The sequence below is a fragment of the Ctenopharyngodon idella genome, chromosome 2 (genome assembly GCF_019924925.1).
Source record: "Ctenopharyngodon idella isolate HZGC_01 chromosome 2, HZGC01, whole genome shotgun sequence".
Taxonomy (NCBI): domain Eukaryota; kingdom Metazoa; phylum Chordata; class Actinopteri; order Cypriniformes; family Xenocyprididae; genus Ctenopharyngodon; species Ctenopharyngodon idella.
In genome coordinates this window covers 17,978,375-18,004,315 of record NC_067221.1, presented here as the reverse complement: position 1 = coordinate 18,004,315, position 25,941 = coordinate 17,978,375, and the positions used below count along the sequence as shown (strand labels likewise).

At 36.5% G+C, this 25,941-nt stretch overlaps 1 protein-coding gene across 1 annotated transcript in view; it reads right to left on the bottom strand.

Annotated features, from left to right (window-relative positions):
* pbx1a (pre-B-cell leukemia homeobox 1a) overlaps nt 1–25,941 on the bottom strand; it is a 73,846-nt gene that overhangs the window by 8,852 nt on the left and 39,053 nt on the right. The window contains 6 exon segments of the mRNA XM_051871113.1: nt 1,101–1,210; nt 3,981–4,140; nt 4,296–4,431; nt 4,666–4,856; nt 5,047–5,124; nt 5,126–5,292. Of these exon segments, the coding sequence (XP_051727073.1) occupies nt 1,101–1,210; nt 3,981–4,140; nt 4,296–4,431; nt 4,666–4,856; nt 5,047–5,124; nt 5,126–5,292 (842 nt within the window).

The following is a 25,941-nucleotide window of genomic DNA, read 5'->3' as shown; positions in this document are numbered from 1 at the left end:
TGTCCGAATAATTTTTGGTTCCAAATTTTTATCAATTTTACTGGTAGTCCACTGAATGAAGAATTTTTGGGTATAATATGTCACAGTTTACTTTATTTTGCTATCCTCACTTACATAAATGAACAATAGTGTCAAATTCAATTCAAATTATATTTAATTATTTAATAATTATAAATATAAATTTTATGTTTTTATCAATTCTATCAAAACACACTAAATAACCTCATGCAAAATCTCTCATGTAATTCTTGCACCACATGAACTAATTTCAGAAGATTTCCTCTGGGATTCCAGCACTGAATATTCATGAAGCACCCCGAGCCTTTGGAGAAGTTGCTTCATTATGGGAGGAAAACATTATGAACATCAAAAGGGGACAAACCGAAGCACTTCGTGTTTGGATGCTAGCGTGCCGGGCAAGGTCAGGCAGCCACGGTGGCGGACGTGACAGCATGACAGATACGCAAACCCGCTGACAAGAGCTGTATTGTTTCCAAGACTGTCTTTGATGGTCTATTCATTTGGAAGTTGACAATGACCACGAAGCAGTGTATGACTGCTGGAGGCAAACTGTAACCCCAGTCCGTCCTCAAGGTCAGGAGGCCCGTCATGTCAGCAACGGCTGAGCAGAAATCTACACGTGTCGGACACTAAGATGAGCGGGCTGGAGCTGAGAGATGAACTTTGTTGTGACAAGGATATATAACAAAATGATGACTATTTTATCAGTTATGACAGAGACATACCATTCTGTACTAATGGAGAAGGTTCCCTTGAAAATATAGGATAACACAAGAACAAATGATTAGATTTCAGGAACAGCATGTGCTTGCTTGCAAAGGGGGTTTGGCAAAAGCAAAATTTAATTAACAAAAGAGGCAGAAGCACCTTTCTAAGATTCCTTTGTTAGAAATTCAATAAATATAACAAAAGAATTGGAGTACTAATGGATCTAGGCCCACTGGGCAAACCGCAGCCGTGATGTGATTTTGTGAGCTGGTTAATCAGGACCACCATTACGACAGCACAATGTGAGATTGGGTGTAATTGAATAAAATTAGTTACGGTCATCTGCCCTCTCTCTCAGCGGTACTCCCTACCTGTGACTGAACGTTGGCCCCCACTTGGGCCCCCTGGTATGAGTCCCCATTCAGAGACTGCACACTCATGAACAAGTCCCCAGAGTTCATGTTAAAAGAGCCGGCAGAACCTAAGAGGAAAAGAGGCCGAGAGAGAGAAAGAAAGACAGGGATAGATAAAGACAAGAAACAGTCATGCAACAGTAAGATTGAAGTAAGGAGGGTTAGTAGTGCAGAACTGTTACTTTAAGTGAGGGTTATATGCTGAAAACCACAGGCTTTGTTCCAAATGCCAGATCCAAGCTCAGAGAGAGATTCTGATTAATATAAATAGATTTAAATTTCATTTAATATCTAAAAGTATGTAATATATTTCTGTTAGCTTAGCAACATGCTAATTAACTCAATTAGAATCAATTTAGGGTTGGGCAATATGGCCAAAAATATTATTACAATATTTTTTCCATATCATTCAATATCAGTATTTAATCACAGTATTCATTTCAAACCATTAATGCGGAAGGAAATGTATTTCACATGTTTGTCAGACCTTGAGATGTATGATGAATGAATGTAAACATGATTTGCTTGTTCATAAACTACACAGATTAAGCTACCTATTAATTTAGGGACACATGAAATATGTTTTATATATTTTTATATGTTTCCAATTTTATTTAATTTTTTTTTTTTTTCTGGATTCTGTGTTTTATGATTTAATACAAATTTATGTTAAAAAAACGGTGTCTAATGAAATTAATTCATAAAACCTTAATTTAATTAATATTTTAGAATGTAATCAAAATATTACAATTAATTTACAACAAAACATTGTTTTTTTATTTATTTTTGTCAAAGTGCTGCGCAACAGAACTTGTATATTGTATGAAATAAAACATAGATGAAAAAATCTTGGTTGGGTATATTCCTTAAAATGACAAAAATATATTATTATTATTATTACTTTGAGAAGTACATTTTAATGTACAATAACAATATATTACTGTCACAAATTGCTCAAGAACTTTTATTTTGGTGGATTTTCGTGCAGATTTCAGTGTATATTTGACAATAGATTTTTTCAAATGAAACATGAAGTAAAATTCTCATGAAGTGACGACTCACAGTAGCTCTCATATGCACTGTAAAAAATTATTTTCATGATTTGTTATCACAACTTTTTTCTTTTGTAAAACCAACTTACATAATAAATGTGGTTCAGATAACATATTTTGAGTTTCTGTTGATTAAACCAATCTCCTTCTTTGTATTAACTCAAATTTTTTTATTTCAATTAACTCAAAATTTTAAGGCAACCAGGTAACTTACTTTTTTACGTTAAACCAACAATAGTTTTTTTACAGTGTGGTGTGATGGTAGACACTGAAAACACAGTGAGCATCTCATGTGCTTGAATATGTGTAGTAGATGAAACTGTGCCACTCATTCACAGAAAGACACACAGAATATGCAGACTTTTTAGCGATACACACCTGATCTTCGAAATTTACTCAAAAGATTATCATCAATAATATTGTGGAATTTGTTTTTTCATAAATAAAGATACTGATTTATCGTCCAGCCCTAAATCAATTGTCCAGTTCAGTCTCAAAGTACTATATATATTTTTTTAATGCTAGAGAACATAATAAATCAGCCCCTTATAGGTTCCTTTTCAATTGGGATGCTGTCCATATAGAAAGTAGATAGCAAGGCAGCTCACTAGGTTTTGGAACAGTCCTGCTGAACCTGCCTAAGGTTGTTTATTGTTCTCAGCCTGGTCATGCTGGTCTTTAGTTGGTTGGCCAGTACCCAAATCCCTCTAAAATCATCAAATCAGACCTGCATGACTATCTTGGCAAGGTTGGGTGACTAGCTAACCTCCTTAGGCTAGTTTAAGCTGTTTTGTTTCAACAGGGAGAGTTCTAATGTAGTAAAATGTCACAAATTACCATATTAAATCTTAAGGTGCGGTCACATTTAGCATTGTTCTGCAATTTTATTGTGGGTGAAATCCCATCACTTCAATTGTAAATCACCAATCTGGGATTTCACATGGTGGTGGATACATTATGACAACAGACATTTCAAAGAAATTTTGCTAATGTGTACCTTAGCACTAAAAAAAAAAAAAAACTTTAATACCTATTAAAGTGTTTCAAGAACAACAATGTTTGAAGAAGAACCAAAACAGACTTTTATTAATACTACAGTGACATCTAAGATGGACAGTACACTTACACGGCCACAGCCAAGTCATTCAGGATGTGCTAATTGAGTCACACAAGGAATCAAAGAATGCTATTTGTCTTTTAATGGAGGAGAACTCCCTAGATGTTTAAGAGAGAGCAGGGCTTAACTTAATTTCCGCTTTAAAAGCCGCAGAGCACTAATCAAATGTACATGGACCTCTAATCACTTCAAGGCTATATGACAAAAGGCTTGACCATCTCTTCATAATGACATCCAGGAGGTCAACCAGACAACAGTGGCCGGCTGGTACCTTAGGTGCGTTCATTCCAGATAAAGCAAATTATCATTTTAGCCAAATAACTGTTAAGTCAAACTAGCAAAATTGAAGAAAAGCAGAGAAATCAATGAGTAAACGGTGAAAAGCAAGAGTCTTGTATGAGCTGTGCAGCAGGTCAAGCTGCTGATGTAGATAAAGAAGAGGAGGATTTGGATCTCCTACAGAGAGGCATTATGGGAACGCTACAGTAAAGGAAGAGTATTAAAGGTAGGCAATTGTGGAATATTCAAAACATTACTATGGTGAACCTCTTTGTTGCCAGTTGGTGACATTAAAGTTGGCGTTTCTGTGCCATATTCTAAAAACGTACTGAAGACCAATGAAAAACAAACACATCTGTTGTTTATGTGTTGACTTACTGCAATACTCACCAGCTGAATTTGGTGTGGAAGGCGAGTTGGCTTGGCTGCCGTGGGTGGAGACGTTGGTTGCGTTAGCGGCGGTTCTGGCAGCGTACATGTTGGCTTCTTCTTGGAATTTTCCAATATTTTTCTTGTATCTGATTCTCTTATTTCCAAACCAGTTGGATACCTGAAAAAACAAGAATTAATGATTAAATCAGAAAGAACATAAATAATTGTCAACTTTAATGCTATTTGAGAGCTCTTTAGTTTCTTTGTACAACACATTTCTAAGCAATTCATATGTATTCTGTTCACTGTATGAGGAAGGTTGGTGAGTCTCACTTGTGAGACTGTAATGGAGCATTTCTTTGCCAGCTCCTCCTTGGCCTCCTCGCTGGGGTACGGGTTGCTTAGGTGGGAGTAGAAGTATTCGTTCAGGATCTCTGTGGCCTGCTTATTGAAGTTTCTCCTTTTTCGTCTAATGGAAAATGACAGAACAGAAAGAAAGAAAGAGAGAAAGCGAGAAGGAGAAAGAGAGAATGAGAAAGGGAAAGAGCAAAGCCAGCTTGATTCAGAAGCTACAGTGTTTAGAAAGTCCTTCACATTTGAACCTGCTGTGTGAGATACTCATAAAATGTATTTATGATATCTCACAAAATGTATGAGACACTTCCACCCACAAACTCACACATACATGTACACTCATACAGACCTGGCGTCGAGGAAGCGGGAGCGCAGGATCATGACCGCCTCGCAGGTGCTCTGTTTGAGCTGCATCTGGATGGAGCTGAACTTGCGATGGATGATGCTCACCATGCGCTCGATCTCTTTGGGGGAGATGGGCCGAGTGCGAGACTGCTCCCTCAGCAGGTTCATCACATGGGTGGTGAATTCATTACACGCCTGAACATGCACAGTGGGGTGGCACACGGATCAGTCTCTGTGCATGTAAACATAACTACAGGAGCTGCTCTCCTGGACAGTATGTGTATTTTTTTATGGTGTACTAAGGCCTACGACTTTTTGTTTTTGAAACATCTGAATTTACAGAGGTCAGATCTAGGAGAAGTCCAGACTCAGCATGTTCTCTCACCTGTTCATACTTTTCCAATTCTGTGTGGTAGATTTGACGGATCTGGGACAGCTTGGCCCGGTAGTCTGAGTGTTCGGCCTGAGTTATCGGACCCGGCGCCACCAGCCGCAGCAGCAGCAGCAGCGGCTGCAGCGGACCCGCCTCCTTTCTCTGGTCCGGACACGCCCTCAGCTAGCAGCATGTTGTCCAATCGCATGAGTTGAGCGTCTGGTGGCTCCTCCTCCTGAGCTCCACGGATACTGAGTACTGAGGAAAGAGAGAATAAAAACTTGAGTAATTTTTGTAGGCTCAACTGCTAAAAACTGTCTTTAGTCATCAAAGCCACTGGAAATCCTGAGAGCCTCTTACTGGAAAGTTTTCTGACATATTATACTGTTTATGACCATGTAGTAGACATTTAGTGGTTATTTAGTGGTCATTTATGATTAACTTAGTTAAGATTTGCAACTTCTCAATACAACACTTAAAAATATGAAGCACATAAATATGTAATGTATAGTTTTTCTCAATTGCCAAGACACATTTTTTGAAACCTTCACACATTTTCTCACAACATTAAACAATCAAATCTTCAAACTACATTCACAAAACCCCTGACTCTTCAGGCAAAAATCAAACAATCGGCTCAAAACCATTTCAGCAGTATTCAAAATCAAACAGTGCTTTCAGATCATACACACAGCCAGTCAATATATAAACACTACAGATCAATCATTAGATAAATAAACTCTAAATGAAAAGCATTACAATACACTCAAAAAAGTTGTGCAATTGCAAAAGCAAAAGTCAATGAGATTAATTCTACCTCAGCATCACGTTTTCACGTTGGGTCCAGCCTGAGGACTTTGTCCACATCACAGGCAATGTTGCCTCTAGCCAGGCAAAGAGAAAAACCCTCTGGCGTGTCGGATCCTGCCTTGACAACACTTCACACCTTGCTCTTTCTCATCCTCACCCTCCCCGTCCACCACCTCTCAGGCCCTGTTTACACCTGGTATTAAGATGAGTTTTGGTCAATCGGATCACAAGTGGATGAGGGAGACACATATCCATTTACAGTACACCTAGTATTTTAATTCGTCTCTTTTGTCCACTTTCAACCACTTCTGTCCTGGAGGGTCTATGGGCGGGTAAATGTATGGTTTTTTTTTTCCGGATTTTTCAATCTAATGGACAAAATAAGCTCACGCAATTTACAAAGGAACACACACAGAGACGACGTGAAAACATACGGAGAGCATCAGCTTTCCTTTGCCGAACACTGAAAGTGCATGTTAGAAAGCAGGAATGGTCAAAGAACATTGTGCTCGGTACATTTTTCGTCTTCAGACCAAACGACAAAGGTTAAATCCCATCTGGATAGCGCACTTTCCGTAATGTTTACGCATTAGGCCAGTAGGTGGAGAGCAGGCGGTCTTTTGCAGCTGTTCGAACGCATTCGACAACATGAGCGTTTACAATCCGCTCGAATGCGTTTTCAACTACCTCTGGAAGTGGTCGAAAGTGGACAAGCTCAGAACGTTTTACACCCCGTTTACACCTGTATTTAGTGTCGTCCACTTGTGATCCAATTGACCAAAACGAATCTTAATAACAGGAGTGAAAAGGGCCTTACATGTACTCTTCCTCCTCTCCCTCTCAAATTGTTTCTATCCAATTTTCCGTATCAACATTCAGTGCACCTGTGCCACCTGTGCACTCTGAACTGGCTTATATTTTAAACAGTTCATTTGATCACATCATTAGAAACAAGTGTGAACAATTTTGAGCCGCTGTGTTTAACTTTTGCCACTTGTGTTTACCATTTTGCAACACAAGTGCATCACTGTGCAAAATGTGTTTTAGTGAGTACGGATGTGTTTAGAGTTTTGCAAAAAGAGTGCATGAAATTTGCAAATAGTGTCAAACTGCTCGAAGGTTTTACAGAAAGAATGACTTATTTGACAAATAGGTTTAGGCTTTTGAGAATTTGTTTCACAGAATGGGGTTTAGTGTCTTAGCAATTGAGAAAAAGTGTAATGGAGTGACCTCCATAATGGTCAAGTTAAAGTAAATGTCTGCAATAAAATCAACATCATAACATCTCATTGTCTTCTTATGAGCTTTCATAGAGCTTGAGAAATGATATATAGCCTTCATTTTAATTGCTCACTTCTTTGTGATAAAAATGTGGAACTATACACTGATCTTGGCAGGGTATGAGATAATAAAACCATCATTTCATTGATTTGCACGATAATTTAAAATAAATTATTACATCAGAGCTCATTTTTGGTTCTTGATCTTGTGATATTTACCCACTGTGGAGTAAAGGCATTAAATTATTATTATTAAAAGCGTTACTAAATTAATACCAAGATTATTACGCGCCACACTGCTGTATTTTTCTTTATTTTCATAGAACTGTCAGGAAATCTTTCCTTTTTCCAACTTAAGTTAATATAGATTAAGTTAATTTACCATGAATCTCTACTCTTTGAATCTCTCTGATTTTAGGACTGCACATGTATCACTGTTTATATTGGCTGTGTTACAGAGGAACTCAGTCTTGTGCATGAATATCTAAACTACTGCAACATTTATCTCCAGTGCTGGTCTAATATACATGTGCTGGTCAAATTATTCCAAAGACCTTGATTCCCTGATTTAAATGTAAAAAAAAAAAAATGACTTGGTAAAATATGTTAAACAGAGCTAAGAGAACGACACTGTTATTAGTAGCAGAAAGTATCATTATCAAATTAGCAAGAAACAAACATGCAAAGAGTGGAGGATGTTTATGATTCTGTGTGGGTCTGGTTATTACTAAACTAAGAAAAGAAGATTATATAAGGACTCTCAGAGGAGTTTTGGTTGTGCTTGTGCGGTGCTAATAGAACATGATAAACTGTTGTATCTTTGTGTGCCACTAGATGTCTCTCCTTCTGTTCTGTTCAGAGATGGCAGACCGACACCAGACAGAACCTGCACCAGCCATTGATTCAACAAAGAGCAACTTGAGACAGCACACAAATCCTGATTTTCAAATGATTCTACATATAACCATCCGCACATTTCTATAGAAGACCAGATTGACAATAAGGATCCACAGCGGTAACAAAATAATAATAATAATAAAAATAAAAACAAATGTATGCAAATAAAACCAATACTCCTCATATAAAGCAACAGTTCTGTCTTGGTTACAGTAACAGTGGACGTCAAGTGGTGTCCAAACAGTATATCAATATAGCTTATTTTAACAAAGTAACAGTATTTTTCTTAAATTCAAATTTATATATACATATATTTAAACTACTGATCAAAAGTTATGTGTCAAATAGATGTTTAAAAAAATGAATACTTCTATTCAGAAATGATGCCTTAACTTGATAAGAAATGACAGTAAAGACAGTTATTTACAGTATATTACAGTTTTCAACATTGATATTTTGATAGTTTATTATATTGTATTAATATTTTACAATATTACTGTTTTTACTGTATTTGCATATAATCAGATATAGTATAAAATATGCATATTTGCGTATTTGGAATTTTGCCTGAACCCAGAGCACTCCCTCCCCATCCCTGGCTGGGATATGAATAATCAAGAGTGAGGAGTTGGGGTGGAGGAGGGATGCTAAAAAAATTGTTGCGGAACAGATAATTTAGCTCGTAAGCCTGCTTTCGTGCTAATTGGGTAGAACTTTGTTAATAAAACATCACTTCTGTGACCCAATCAGAAGACGCTGCAACCCACCAGTTAAGAGCTGCTGATATAATGTAACACATATGGCTTATTACATATGTAAACCAGAAAAAACAACCAATGTCTGTTGGCGCTACAGCAGTAGAGGCAATGCAAACGATCCTGTGACATCATTCTGAAGATGACAGCGGAGGGTGAGGCAACCAGCATGTTGCAATCTGTTTCCACAACCCGTACCCAATCAGCCCAGCCTCTTCCAATCAGCCCACTCCCTCTGCAAATGTCAGGTGCTGTCAGAGGGCTTCAGAGGTCAAGAGTTCAGGGCACGGGTTGAGCGACACCGGCGAGGTCAGATTTCTCCAGAGAATGCTAGCAGTACAGCAAACATCCTGCTTCTTTAGCGTGTCCTTCAGTGGCATTTGTACAGTATGTGTGTTTCGTAAAGTGATTATTTTCTTGAACTCTTCGACGATGTCTTCAGCCTGTTTTCAACCGATCTTGCTCTGCTTTTCACGAAACCCTGACTGTCCAATTTCAGGCTCGTCTCAACTGTCTGCCCACCCAACTATTTCACAGCGAATAAAAAAACACAAGTGTATATCAATAGCTCAAAACCAGAGAGAAAGATCTAGTCTTTTATGCCTTTATAATAGAAAGAGACAGCAACAGTGGAACGTGACTGGTGTACGGCATCGACTAAAGAAACCCAGGCCCAGAAGTGCGCAACGTTCATCTGGAGAGGAAATCTAATGAGGCAAATAATGATTTATTCATTCCAACCATATCCTCCAGTGCACAATTAAATGCATGAAATATATTAAATAAATACAATGAATGCGGATAATCATACAATTCACTTTGCTGTTGCTTAATTACCCCAAACCGACGCAATGCACTTTATTTATTTTGATTCAGTAATGGCACGGCAATCGATTAGGCCGTAATGCTGCCGGCCCTGTGTGTGTATGTGTATATGTGTGTGTGTGTGTGTGTGTGTGTGGTCCGTGCCCAATGCGCTGCTGATGTGAACTGAGCTGAACTCAACCACCCGCAGACAAACATTAACAGTTTTCTGAGGAGCAGATTCTCTCTTTCTCTTTCCTTGGTTTCTTCCTTCTATTTCTGCCTATTGGACTTCTGCCATATTTCATATTTCTGAGGGCCCATAGGGCAATCAATCAATCAATCAATCAATCACTCAAACAATCAAATCAAATCATTACTACAATGTAAATGCCTGTGCCCAAATAAAAATATTTAAAAAAAAATCATCAGTGACAAAAAGATATTTTTCAATCCTCAAAAATGACATGACATGCCAAAATTAATAAGAGCATAATCATTTAATTAATGTGTTCAGATGGAATTTTGAGAAGAAAATAAAAGGTGGGAGGGACATGTTACCCCATCTTACCCTATTTTTCTCTTTCTTGTTTTCTCTCTTAATTTTTTGCATGTGCTATTTAGCATCATGAACGGCAGCAGATTTTAGAAGTCTCTAATGGGCGATTTTCACTTTTGGAGGCTTTTCAGATGTGACTTCTCCTCAGACAAGTCTTAATTTCACCCTCCCAGCAGTCGTTTTCCTGAGCGTTTCCCTTTTCACAGCTGATTTGCCAATCTAGAACCCACGCACCTGATAGCAAGACCTAATTTCACTCTTTTCACTTCTACAACAAGGCCAAGCGGGTCTGGTTATTCCCTGTGATAATCCTGAGAAAACTCACATCTTTCTCATGTTTGTGAAATTGTAATCTTTTTAAAATGTATGCTCGATCACAAGGTTGAACAGTCTTGTAATCCTCCTTTGGAGCAATAAAAAGTGTTTCGTTTAGGCGAAATGAGGCGTTAACGCAGTCAGGGGCTTCGAGCTAGGTTTAGTCAGGGGGTTTATCTTTTCAATGTCTAAACCAAGGCTGGTATCAACTTCAGGGAATTAAGTTGGGAGTCAAAGAGTGGAATGGATTACTGTTGAGACAGGAGGATTTGGCCTGATTTTGTATCAGAAAGACAGACATATGGCACACAGCAGACTCGTGGCTCTTTAGTTCTCTGTAAAACCTCCTTGGAGAAGAACGTGTGAACAATTTTACTGAAATGTTCAGCGTTGCTAAAAGTTGTAGTAACATCTAAAAAAGCAAATAAGTTCAACATATTTGAGATATTTTCCTGGATAAAGACCACTGTTAGGCTAAGGTGACAGAATGTAATTTTTTTTCTAATCTCTAATTTTGCCATTTTTTCATTATGAGCTCAAATCAACCTGGAAAATCAAACAAAACCTAATATGCAAGATATTGCATATTTGTTTATTATATAACTGCATACAGTTTGTTATTGAAATTTCATCTTTATTTTCAAATAAATAAGACGATAAAAGCCATTGAGCAGATGAAAATTAAAATTTATTGACTTCAAGTTCATTGAGGCCGTTTCTATCATTACTGACAGAAAGTACAAAAAACTGTAATTATTCCCCTTTTTTAAAATCATAATTCACAGTACCTTTGAAAATGTCAATAATATGTAATGTAATGACCGCTACACTAGCAATGGTTTTCATTAAAGTGCCCCTATTATTATTATGCTATTTTAAAAGGTTCCTAATTTTGTTTTGGAGGTCTCCTATAATAGGTTTACATGCAATCGAGGTTTAATTTTCATTTTAACTTTCTCATAATATACATTGCAGCATCATTCTCTTTTCTCACAGCATCTGAAACGGTTCGATAATGAATTCAGTCTCTCTAAACCCCTACTTTCTGAGAGCTTACTGTGCTCTGATTGGTCTGATGGCCCAGTCTGATGTGATTGGTCTATTGCTTACAGCGCGTGTCAGAAACCAAACGTCCATTATACTACATTAGACGTTAGACGCACTGGTCAACTGGCCATCAATCGGAACCGGACGTTTTTTGCTTCAAACACACGATCAGTAACCATGATCGGTGTATCCCTACATAATACCATATCTCAATTACAGCTGCAGATATTCCTCAGCACTTGTTTACACAGTGATACGAACAGTAACAATTGTGCCGTTTTTACCATATCAATTCAAGCCTGAGTTCTTATCCTTTAGAAGTGCATCAAAGTAGATTTGCTTTTGCAGAGCAGAAAACAGTGTCTTCTCGACATGTCAACAACACAAACCAAACTCTTCCAGGCCTTAGATACAACTACAGTGTTTGAGGGCTGGTCAAAGTAGACGTTGTTCGGGGGCAGCCAATGAAGACTATAGGCTGGCATTATGCAAATTTGTTACAAATCTACATATGTTCGCACTGGTAGACTGGAATTACTGACGACTCATTTCAGGCAGTTCAGATTCAGTTCTTTCTTTTGGGAGACAATAACTTTGCAGACCTTTTACATTCACAAACAGATACCTCCGAAAAACACACTGATAATATCCGAAAAAGCATAATAGGGGCACTTTAAAGAAATCTGGTCACTAATATGTATTGTGAAATATGAAAATATGAATATAATTAAAAATGTATTCCTGTACATTTTTAGCAGCCATTATTCCAGTCTTCAGTGTCACATGATCCCATTCTAATATGCTAATTTGATGCTAACATTTCTTATTATTATCAATGTTGAAAAAAGTTGTGCTGATTAATATTTTGGTGGAAAACCATGATACATTTTTTTTCAGAATTCTTTGATGTATTGAAAAAGTACAGCATTTATTTTAAATAGGAATCTTTTACTGTCACTTTTGATCAATTTAATGCATCTTTGCTAAGTGTTAATTTCTGTTTCTTTTAATTGAACAGTAATGTACATTTATAATTTTACCTAGCAAATTAATTTACTTCCATCTACTAAAAGATATAACCACACACAGTCAATAAGGCAAAGATTATTTGTTTCTGAGGGAGAATTACAGCAATGTGGCTAGCGTGAATATATAAAGCCAGAGATGAAGTAATCGTCCCTCTCTGGCATGTTTTAATTGAACGGTGACAGGAGACAAATCCCACCTCTCTCTGTACTCATCTATAATTAATCTGTGGATGGAGGAGGCCCTATCAATGACATTACATTGTGTTAATAGCACCGGAACGAATGTACACACACACAAGATACATAATATACTGATGACAGAGGAACATTCTGATGCATTGAAGCTACGGTCTTATTGTGAAAGCCTCTTACAAACCACTTCATTTTGTCATTTGGCGTTTACACTAACACAACCACGATCCCATAAAAAAAAACTAGACAGAGACCCGACCACAAAGCCAGCCAGTCATAACAAAAAAGAAAGGAAAAACAAAAAATGCAAACAAGCCGCCCCGACGCTGCCGTGTTTTCATACTGCCCAGCCCCCTCCCTGGCCTCAACTCCCTGTGAGCGTCTTAAATGAAAGCATGTTTAATTAATGATGTTGAAGTATTCTGTCACAATTAGGAAGATGTATGGTCAAACAAGGCGCTTGTGATGGCCCTGACAAGGATGATGAAAGTTTGCCTTCCTGGACTGGCACTGGCAGCCAGCGCTGGGCCCTGGAGCCTCTCCAGATGCAGTCAATACGGTAACCTGAGACCTGAGATCTCCAAGCAGACTCATGCAGTCAGCCAACAAGCATCTAATGCACCTCACTACATCACACTTTACTGGTGCTTCACACACGCCTTGTTAGAATATTCAGCAAAAAATAATAAAGGTAAACCTTATAAAATATCTTTGATTTTCTTGCATTTGAACAATTTACTATCAATTTCAGGTAAGTGTTATGACATAACCTGACAAAAAATGACCACTGTAACCCTCATTTTTGCCTAAATACTTTAGTTACTAATAGGGATGCAAAGATATATATATATATATATATATATATTTAGCTGATAAATGAATAAATAAATGTATTACGTAATATAGTTTTTTTTTTGTTGTTGTTTTTTTTTAAACTAAACCAAAACATTTTTCTAACTGGCATATCAGCCTAACTAGACAAAATTTAACAAAAACAAATATTGTCTGATATCAAAATGCACACCGATAAAGTTTGCATACATAGTTATTGTTGTTACTGTAAATCTATAATAATTGACATGGAATTTAGTATAGGACAACATAAAAATGGTCAGATATTACTGCCATTTTATATTTTATTTTATTTTATTTATATTGGTAGTGGCTAACACCAAATTTACTGTGTATACAACAGGGCTCGACAATAAGGACAATAAGGCAGTTGACCGGTATGTCGCTTGCCCGATCGGGTCAGTGCTGCATCGTCATGGAAGTTTATCATTTACAAGTGTTTGCCTTGCCAATTTAAATATTCAAGCGCAAGAAGACGTGCACAGAAAGCCATGTCAGACAGCGCAAAAATACTGAATTGAGTTCTCTTTCTCATCTTCTTGTGCTTTAACACAAAAATGATGTCAAAATATCTAGACAAACATTATCGGATAAGTGTCGTATAGCTGATAACGTAGCCATCTTAAGTGAACGTAAACAGTTGAGAATACGCATGTGTAACACTATCCGGACATTAGGTCTTAAAGTGATAGCAGCCTAATATTCCTGCTGCTGTCTGTGGTTTTAATGTTAATCAAACAACAAAGAACAAAGAAGAAACTTTGCTCTTGACTGAATAACTTTTGTAACTTTAATAAGGATTCATCTATATTTAATGTATACAGTGAAGATTATGCAGTGTTATTTTACATTTGATTACTTTATTCAATTTTTGTACCTGAAAACTAGACCTTCCTGAAAAACCTGAACCTTTATTTCATTTGTATGTTTCTTGGATTGTATTTATTTGTGCTATTGCTCATAATTTGATTATTTGTTTTTATTTTATCACAAAATGTTTAAGTGTCTTTAATAATATTTGAAATTTATAATAATTAGTAGTTTTAGCTGTGGTATCAAAATTGAATTGTAGAAATTTCACTGCTATCTGAAATTTGGTGTCATAACCTTATTTATAGGTTGCATGTGTCAAATGCAACAAAAAAACAATAATTATTTTAATTTATTATTTTTTTACTTTTTTTGTGGTGGGGCCAGTAAAAATTTTGGTCAGGCAAGTAAAAATTTGGACCACTGGCCCGATAGGAAAAATCCAGTAGGAAAAATCCATAGCGTTTAGCTTTGTACAATAACTGTTGTAAACTACTGTCACCATGGTTAAAAAATATATAGGCCTATATACATCAAGTTACCAACATTTGTTTTACATACATACTGTTGCTTTGGTATTTTGGTGGAAACTAAACCATGGTAAAACAAACAAATACTTCGTGTCATGACCACATTACCACCTCCAGTGTGTATAATTTCTCTAATAATTCAATGGCACTTGTGCAAAGCAAAGAGCATCAAAGCTTTATATATCTCACGGGCCATCTATTCAATTTTTCTCTATTCCTGACTTTCTCTCTGTCGGTGTCATGGTGGGCCTGTCACCAACTCGTCCGTGAGACCAAAAGAGGGACAGAAACATGTTAATGTAACATTGCCGTCATTCATTACACAGCCTGAATACAGTGAGAGAGACAGAGAGAGAGAGAGACTATCTGTGGTACAGGCAGCATAATAATAACATTCACAGTCATTCAGCACAGCTCTGTTCTTCACTCTTTGTTTGTGCTGTAGGGATTCTGACTATGTTTTGCTAATCTATTGCATTCTGTGTTATTGCCACATGCTGAAAATCTTATCCCACAACAAAATTAAAAGATGTTTCACTGGCCCTGTATGCAATATTTACTTACGTTTTGGTTTAGAGTTACAACAAAGAGTCATTCATTTAATCCAGTTCAGAGTCCACATTGACATATCTTATAGGCAGACTCTCCAAAATAATGACAGAAAGGCTCAAGGAATCAGAGGGTGACAGAATGAACACTGAAAATGCAGAGGAGGCGGGGAAAGAACTGAAACGGAATGGTAAAGTACGGTGTCAATTAAAAAAATGAACTGGAGTACACTGCCGTGATGACAGCTGGTGGGAGCTGAGATGACAGGCGTTACATTACGCAGCTTTGGTGGCTCCCGTTGTTCCCTCTCTTGCCCCCCTTCCCCCTTCCCTGCGGTCGATGGTCAGCGAGACGAGTTGGGAGGAGAGCAGATAGCTGGGACACCACTGGCCCCCAAGCTACAGCTAATAACTGTGATTAGCATTAGCAAGCCTCCACCAGGCAGTCTGGTGCACACCACAAGACAATTTAGAGCTACGCACTTCTACTTAAAGACCTTCATTAAAAGAATTTGTTATTCAAAACAGGCGACGCAAAGTGTCCTCGGGCTATCAAAGTCCTGTCTTTTAAGGTGCCTCGGAAACGTACCTCGCTAGATCTAATCAGACTTCAGCTTGGTGCATTAAGCTAGCTGAGTTTTTATAGCCTTTGGGCTAAATTAGATATCTTTCGCTTGGGTATGTTGCCAGGACAGATCACAGGGACAAGAATACACGAGAACGGCTCATTTAGTTCATGGTGTATGACATATAAACCATAATATAACATCTGAACTTACTAAAAACACAAAGTTCACACAAGCTTTTTGCTGTTTGTCAATAAAACTCCACTTTTACACTTGGTATTGGCTTCTACCAGACACGTATTGAGTTTCCAGAGTTGCTCTATATTGTCTGTCTCTTAAAGAGCTGGAGATGGGAAATGATCCCTTTGAAAGACAGCGACAGTGATCAAAGTCAGAATTAATTATGCACGCTTGTCTCTCTCCCCCTCCTCCTCTCCCAGTGAATTTTGCTAATCTAATCGAGCTGGAGCGGAATGGTTTCCTCTCTGTCATCCCTTGCATGCGTGTGGTGCCTGTTTACTAAAGGGAGAGGTGCGTATGACTTAATCTCTGCTCCTTGGGGAATCCGCCAGCTCTCTGTATATTGCTTCCTTTATGAGGATTGCATGTTAGAGAGGAATTTCTCTGTAACAATCAACCACCAAGGAAATCAAGTCATCTTTCTCCTCGAATAAATACCTGCAGAGTTATACTTGAAGTCTGACACACACAATGCAGCAAAGATAGCTTTGAAGGGATTGTTCACAAAAAAATGAAAGTCATTTACTCTGCCTTATTTTGTTCTAAAGTAGTATGACTTTCTTTTGTAGAACACAAAAGGAGATGATTTGAAGAATGTTAATGCTGCTCTTTTCCTTACAATGAAAGCGGATGGGGACCAGAGGCTGTAAAGCTCCAAAAAGACAAAATGTGTCGTGTCCGCTCTTTTTCATGGTTTGTAAACTTATTGGACCGCTTTATGAGAGGAACTAGATACTGGAAAGAACTGACATTGCAATATTTTTATACTTTATATGTAAATAGTCAATCATGTTAGAATGATTGGGGTGCTTTTGTTGGCGAGACAATAAAAATAATTTAAAAAGCTGAAAAATTACGTTTTATTTGGAAGACGTTTTTTGAGTGCAAACCATGCTTTTATGGTTTTGGGAAAATTTTGTTCTTTTTTAAGGTGAACAGGGTTTTAAAAATGGCAGCGACAGAGTGAAAATAGCTAAGTGAAACTAAGTGAAAATAGCATCTATCTCTAAGAAAATATGCTATTTACACTAAGTGAAAATAGCAATATGTTCTATTTACACTAAGTGACAATAGCAGCATTTTCTTAGCGATATGCTATTTACACATAGGTGAAAATAATGCTAGATTCTATTTACACCATGTAAAAGTATCAGTTATTTGCCATAAGAGTAATTAGTAAATAGATGCTATCTATACTTTATATTGGTAGATACTATTTGCACCTAAGTATTTTTGTACATTAACAGGATGCAATAATATCATGGAGTGTAAATGATTATATTTATTAAAATTATTAAATGGATGCTGCCTTATTGGGAGAATAAAATCCCTCCCTATACCTTCCCCTAACCCTACCCAATAAACACTTTTAATATTATTAAACACTCGTTCGCAGTTTATTTCCACTTTTAGAACATTATTTTCATTATTATTATAATTAAATGCGAACTTGGCAAAAAGCGGATTCAAACCTGCGTCGATCGCGTTAAAAGTCAAGTCTGCAAGCCTTACTCACTACTGCTGCGCCACTGAAGACATTGAATCCTGTGCATCTTTTTTAAAACTTGAGTGGCCCAATCAGACATTGGTGGGCGGAGCTAGTGTAAATAGTGTTTGCCAAAAAGGGATGCTATTTGCACTTAGTGTAAATAGACACTTCGTTTAAAAATCTCTTTACACTTGAGTCTTCATAGACCATAGTTCCACTGTTTTTGACCCATTCAGTATGACAATAAAACAACAATAATAATGATTATTTATTACAGTATTATTAAATAAAAACTGTATAGCAAAAAAATATAATTTAATACAAAAATATAAAAATACCTTTACATACAAATATTTATTTTCGAACATGAAACCATCTAGCTTTTATTGTAGTGGTTTTCTGGCAAATGAAAGTAGGTAAATAAACACAGGGTTGCACTTCACCTGGAAACCCACAGAGCATAAATTTTTTTCATTAAATTGCAGCCTTTGAGATTTGATAATTACACTAAGCTATATTGTGATTTCGACTTTGTTTCAATATATCGTGCAGCCCTAAGAGGAAAATGTAACTTTTTGTAAAATTTTGCATGACATCCATGGTCACCATTCATTTTCACTGTATGAAAAAGAGCAGTATGAACATACTTCAAAACGTCTCCTTTAGTTTTTTTATTAAAGAAAAAGTCTTACAGGTTACTAAAAACATAAGTGAATAATGACAGATGTTTAATTATGGGTTGAACTATTCTCTTATTTAAATCTAAATATTCCCAAAAAAAAAAGCAACTTCAGTGAGGGAATTTGTCTTTAAAAATAATAATGTAGCAGGACAGAGCGTGGCTGTACTCTGATGTTCATCTGTGGAGGTGGGGTTAAGAGCAGAGGTGAACGTGTGAGAGCAGCAACCTCGCTCTGTTATGGCCCTAAAAAGGGTCTCTATATGAGCAACAGCATGTAAAGGGAGCCCCTGCGTGCTCGCCGAGGTCCCCGTGGTGTGTATTTGCACGCGTGGCACATTTCATAAGGCTTCGCTCTTTGACTGGTGATGAGTTTATGCGAAAGTAATTAACAGTAATTAATCCTTAATTACCATAATTAGCCAAGTCGCAGTAAATTAAACCACATCTGGAGGCAGATGAAAGGGGCTCGGCAACCGAAGCGGTCTGTTTTCTATTTTTTTTTTTTTTTTTTTTTAATTTTTTTTTTTTTTAGAGGACCAGGGGCGAAACTGAAGCCATCTGACAGCATTTGGTGGCGGCTACCTGTTTGATCAAGACTTCTGTGTTTTTTGCTCTCGATCCCATGAGAATGACTGAGTGAGTGAAGCTAAGGGGGATGGAGCATGATGGGAAGGGGGAGGAATGAGGGATTCATTTCAAACTACAATAACCTCTCATCTCTAGGGGAGCATATCCCTTAAGCTACGACACAAGGACGTGCAACATATGGCCACTTGCAGACACACAGACAATTGCCTGTGGTGTCTGGCTTCTCTGGAACATGGATGTCTGCATCTCACATATGACACCGGGTTCTCAGAGATAGCAGCCGTCCTCATCAGATAAATCCATCTCTGTGCGATCCCGAGTCATTTCAATCTCTCTATGGATAAATGCAAACATGAGAGTGTTTTATCAAATATAGCCCTATTCACATGGGACTAGTTTTCCTTGAAGAGCTCAAATAAATTTCTGTTTCACAGACGTACTCTGTGGTTTTAATCCAGTCCAAATCAACATAGCTGTTTTTTTTTTCTTTACAGAGCTAAAATTACAGTAATTTACCCACTGGTTTTCAAATAAGGCATCCTCTGAGAAATCTGATCTCGTCCGGTCTGTGATTGTGGTGCATTATTTTTTCATAACAATTCTACTTATTGATTTTGACGTTTGTTGAATACTGTAACTATTTTCTTGTTGCAGGAATATGCAGAACAAAAAACAGGAGATGCTATCATAGGATGGACCCCTACAGACCCTCATGACTATGTGTCAGGGTGAATAAGTCTCTTAAAATATTAGATAATTTGACCTTTGTTTGACAAGACAAGGTTAGTAAAATGTAAGGTTGTAAAATGTCATCTGGTGCGACTCTTCCAAAAATGTTATATTTATGAAATGAAGTACAAAAATACTTTAAAAGTAATATTTAAAAAAAAAGATCTGAAAAATAATTAAGATGTGTACAATCATATGTATTAAGTGTAAGAAAAACATGTTATTATTTTTAACCAGTGTTAAATCATTAATTGAAAAAATCTAAAATAAATTAAAAGTTGCAGTTGAAGCACTAAAATTGCTAAAATTGAAATAAGAATAAATTAAAGCTAAATAGAAATATTAAAAAGCAAAAACTAATAAAACTGACAAGCAGCACAAAAAAAAAAAAATTTAAGCACAAAATAAATGTATTAAAACTAACATAAAAATAAAATATAAAAATAAAAGTTCATTAAAAATATGAAAAAATACTATAATAGTATATAAATAATATTAAAATAACCCTGCTGTTTACTTAATGATTGCACCACATGACAGAGTCATTAAATTTGAACCTTTCTTGAAAAATGTTTTTCAAAACCATTTAAATTAAGCACACTCAGATTTGTCATTGTCCCATACAAGTCTTGTTTATTTCAGTGGGTTTTGTGATGGATGTATGCAGAGCACACGACCTTCCGTAATGCTCACATACTCCCATCTTAATAAAAACTGGAGATCCCAATCCTGTCAAATCAATATACAGAATCATAGACATCCTACCTTAATAATTATAACTCAAACATCATTTAGAAAGCTAATCTCATCCCAATAGTGCTTAAGTGATGCACCAATAAACTAAACACTTAAACAGAGAAATGAAAGTGCTGTGGGCTGTGGATGCTTGGCATGTGTGTGTCACTCTCTAATCAGTTATTTACACAGAGTGTGAGCAGATTAAAGTGGGATTAGGCTATTTGCCACACCCGCAGGCAGCCTATGCATCCATGTGCCTTCCCAGCCGCCCACTAAATCATAAAGCTTTACATTGCATCCATATCCAACAGCTTTGACTCTGGCACAACATCCGGCAGATAAGCACTTATCTGCAGAACATATTCGCAAACATGTCATATGTCAACACTGCACCAACATTCAATGTTCAGATCATACCAATGTTCCACATCCAATCACAACTTCCCAAAATTCAGTGTTTCTGGTGTGCACAATACAGAAGCATAAAAGAGCCCTTATGACTCTTATGGTTCCGTAGCACTTTATTTCACAGTCCTGTTCCCCATGTACATACTATTTACTTATCATAGTAATTACAATAATAAGTGGGTACTAACCTTGAACTTAACCCCTAACCTAACCTCAACCCATGTTACCTTATATTACCCAATACTTTCTTAGGTAAGTACACTCTAAGTACATGTAAGCACACATACTGTAAAATAAAGTGCAACCATAAATTCAGAGTCTTCTGAAGCCATATGAAAGATTTGAAAATAGGGCTGGGAATAGGGCTGTGACGGTAGGCATGACAACCGCGCCACCGCGGTCGTGGAGTGTCACCGGCGGTAGTGTGACGTAAATATATATATATAATCTCAAAGGTCGCGTTAACCGAAAATTTTCCGTCATTTATGGAATTTTGACAGATTACTGAGGCTGATGTTGCTTGTAACTGTAATTCCCACCCCTGTCCAGTTGGTGGTGCGTGTGCTCCAGTGTGGCAGCAGAGCGCGAGTTCAATCTTCAGAATAAAATGAAAACTATACACATAGGCGAGCTCCCAGTTTAAGTCCATTTTATAAAAATAAAGTTATAATACTTATACTTACATAATTAAGTTTCTAATCCAGTTCGTTTTGTTTTAAATAGTTCGTTTTGTTATTTTCTTGCTGACTATAAGTTTATGGTCAACGACTGGCTTTTCAGAGGTAGAATGTTACGTGACATTGTTTGCAACACTGATTGAAATGACGTGATACAGATTTCGGTAAGCTACTGTGTCTTTCAACATATTTTTTGATTTTCATTCATGTTTATTTCGTTCTGTACAGTAGTAAAGAGGAAAGGATGATCGCATTCACTCACGATCCTCGACAAGTGTTCAAGATGAAAAGTGACAGTCTTTGAGCAACTTTCTTTTCATAATATAAATAAATGCATAGCCTTTGCATATTTTCTTATCCTGTAAGTTCGTGAATAAAAATGAAAATGTGGACGAAATCAGAAGCTATTAAATGTCTTATCATTAAAATATAAAAATTAAAATGATGGGTAATAATTGATTATGACGGATTTTTTTACGATCCTGTCCATCAAAATGACGGCAAAACGCAAATCTAACGCAACCCCTGATTATATATATATATATATAAAATATATATATATACACACACATATATAAAACCACACCACAGCAACACCGGCGGTTGTTGGTGATTTCCCAGCGCGGTAGTAAAAAATGGCCACCGTCACAGCCCTAGTTGGGAACCATTTTAATGAATCAAACACGGTTCAAAAGTTGGGGGTCCGTAATATTTTTTTACGGAGTGTCTATTTACACTAAGTGCAAATAGCGTCCCTTGTTGGCAAATGCTTTTTACACTAGCTCCGCCCACCTGGTTTGTCTGGTTTCGGCTACTCAAGTTTTAAAAAAGAAACGCAGAATTAAACGTCTTCAGTAGCATAGCAGTAGCGAGTACAGCTCGCATACCTGGCTTTTAACGCAATCGGCGCAGGTTCGAATCAGCCTTTTGCAGAGTTCACATTTATTTTTAATAAAAATGAAAATAATGTATTAAAAGTGGAAATAAACTGAGAACGAGTCTTTAATAATATTAAAAGTGTTTATTGGGTAGGGTTAGGCGAAGGTATAGGGAGGGATTTTATTCTCCTAATAAGGAAGCATCCATTTAATAATTTTAATAAATATAATCATTTACACTCTATGATATTATTGCATCCTGTTAATGTATAAAAATACTTAGGTGCAAATAGTATCTGCCAATATAAAGTATAGATAGCATCTAATTACTATTTACTCTTATTGCAAAGAACTGATAATTTTACATGGTGTAAATAGAATCTATTGCTATATTCACCTACTGTAGTGTAAATAGCATATATCGCTAGGAAAATATGCTATTGTCACTTAGTGTAAATATAACATATTGCCATTTTCACTTATTGTAAATAGCATCTACAGCTATTTGCACTATCACAAATAAGTGCATCTATAAGTGCGTCTATCGCTAGGTAAATATGCTATTTACACAATGTAAATAGCATTGATTGCTATTTGCACTTAGTGCAAATAACCGCTGCTTATTTTTTAATGCTTTTAAAAGACGTCTCTTGTACTCACCGAGGGTGCATTTATTTGATCAAAAATACAGTAAAAACAGTAATATTGGGAAATATTGTTACAATTCAAAATAACTCTTTTCTATTTTAATATATTCTAAAATGTAATTTATTCCTGTGATGGCAAAGCTGAATTTTCAGCATCATTACTCCAGTCTTCAGTGTCACATGATCCTTCAGAAATGCTTATTTTGATGCTCAAGAAACATTTATTATTATTACTAATGATGAAAACAGTTGCTGCTTAATATTGTTGTGAAACCGTGATAACCTACATTTATTTTTTCAGGATTCTTTGATGAATAGAAAGATCAAAAGAACAGCATTTATTTGAAATAGAAAACTTCTGTAACATTATAAATGTTGTTACTGTCACTTTTGATCAACCTTTTGCAATAATTGTTTTAAAATTATTTATTATTGAAATTATCTCATTATTCTTTCAAAAATGTATTCCTTAAAAGTACTACAAGAATCATCATTGGAACCATTAAGGAACCAGAATCAAGAGAATTTTAATTGGAACTGCAGTCATTAAATTCATCTTCTTATTTTTTTTTAGAGGAATTCAATACGTTGTTTGGAAAAATTAATTTGTGTGTGTGTGTGTGTGTGTGTAACAGCTTTAAAATGACATTAGTGTGATTAAATAAAGTAAATATTTTTTGGATGAACTCGTCTTTTAATTATCAAGAGAATCTTGTAAACTGCATTCTGTGAGCCCATCGTAGTGAACGATGTGAAAACAAATGGTCTGCATGTCTCTGCAGGATTGGCCCACAGATCGTTTGCTGTTGAGGTGTAAATTAGAACACTGGTAGAAGGCGAGAAAAGTCTATTAGCACACGCTTGGACCCGAATCTGGCGAAGAAGAAACTGGATCTTAAATGACCCCAAGGTACATAGCGGTAACGGAGGGCAGGTTCAAGGAACGGTTGTACATGTAAACCTGTTACTTCAATAACACGTTGCTAACGTGATCTCACTCCAAGTGCAAGCCGGAGAGGAGATCTCACACTGTGTACCGGACTTGACACGTCTTATGTAAACAAGAAAAATGAGAGGGCTTGCCAACACTGACACAAGCACCATCTCTAATTGGACTATAGCCTATAAGCTATTTTTCTTGGTTAACATAGTTTCCTCGTACACTATAAATGTCTTGTGGAAACAAGTGTGTCAGTGTTTTTGAATCTGACTATTTAAAAAGTAGTAACAGGTCTCATCTGGTATCTGCAGAAGAAAATGTTAAGTTAACTTGAAAACAAAAGTATATTTGGCATTACACTTTCTATCCCCACACACATTTTGTTATTGTGATGTGTCTGTCTCCTGTTGAAATTTTCCATTTGCAAGCTGTGGTGTGTTGGCTTTGCTGAGGCTGCTTTGTGCAGTAAGCAAGAGTAAAACAACATGAGACATCAAACTTCATAACAACTTCCATCCACAAGACACCAGGCCGCTAGAGACCAGTGTTTTATGTGTGGTAAGCAGCAGGCTCTGGAGAATAGAGGTTTGTGCTCAGTGATGGGACTGTTTGTTTCAGTTACTGCCAGTCATCATTTCACTTACTCCAACATAACTAAAGCCTTGCTTAAGAAAACTTGTCAATACCAAGTTAAGCATCAAGTTGTGAAAAAAAATATATACATAAGATTGTGAATAAAGTTTGCTAAAGTCAACATAAAATCAAAACAGATTATTCTTATTTTTTTTGGAATACTGCAGTGTTATTAATGATTTATCTGTGCACATCATTATTTTTATTTTTAATTCACATGCCAATTCATGTCTGAACAACATTAGACCCCACTGACTTTTATTGTATGGTCAACAAATTTTCATATTAGGTTGAAATATCTCATTAAACTCCACAAAAAATTATTTTATCATTACTCGCCTTCATGCAGTCCCAGATGTATATGACTTTCTTTAATCCAAGAAACACAAACAAAGATTTTTTAGAAAAATTAACCATCTCTGTGAGTACATATAACACAAGTGTACGAGACCTCCAAAGTTAGTGCTTCGAAAAATACACAAAGTGAGCATGACAGCAATCCAACCCACTAAAGAGTTAGTTCACTCAAAAAAAAAAAAAGAAAATTCTGTCATTAATTCCACACACGTAAGACCTTCGTTCATCTTCAGAACACAAAGATATTTTTGAGAAAATCCGATGGCTCAGTGAGGCCTCTGTTGACAGCAAGATAATTTACACTTTCAAACGCCCTGAAAAGGCACTAAAGAAATACAGTATTTAAAACAGTTCATGTGACTACAGTGGTTCAACCTTAATGTTATGAAGTAACGAGAATACTTTTTGTGCGTCAAAAAAACAAAATAACGACTTTATTCAACAATATCTGTGATGGCCGATTTCAAAACACTGCTTCATGAAGCTTCGAATCTTTTGTTTAGAATCAGTGGTTCGAAGCGTGTATCAAACTGCCAGTCACGTGAACCATTGAAATTTCGAAACAGTTATTATGTAACGAAGCCTCGTTTACTGAAATCACGTGACTTTCATGCTCTGAACCACTGATTCAAAACAAAAGATTCATAAAGCTTCGAAGCTTCATGAAGCACTGTTTTGAAATAGCCCATCACTAGATATTGTTGAAAAAAGTCATTATTTTGTTTTTTTGGCGCACAAAAAGTATTCTCGTCGCTTCATAACATTAAGGTTGAACCACTGTTGTCACATGAACTGTTTTAAATATTTTTTAGTACCTTTCTGGGCGTTTGAGAGTGTAAATTAACTTGCTGTCAATGGAGGCCTCACTGAGCCATTGAATTTTATCAAAAATATCTTAATTTGTGTTC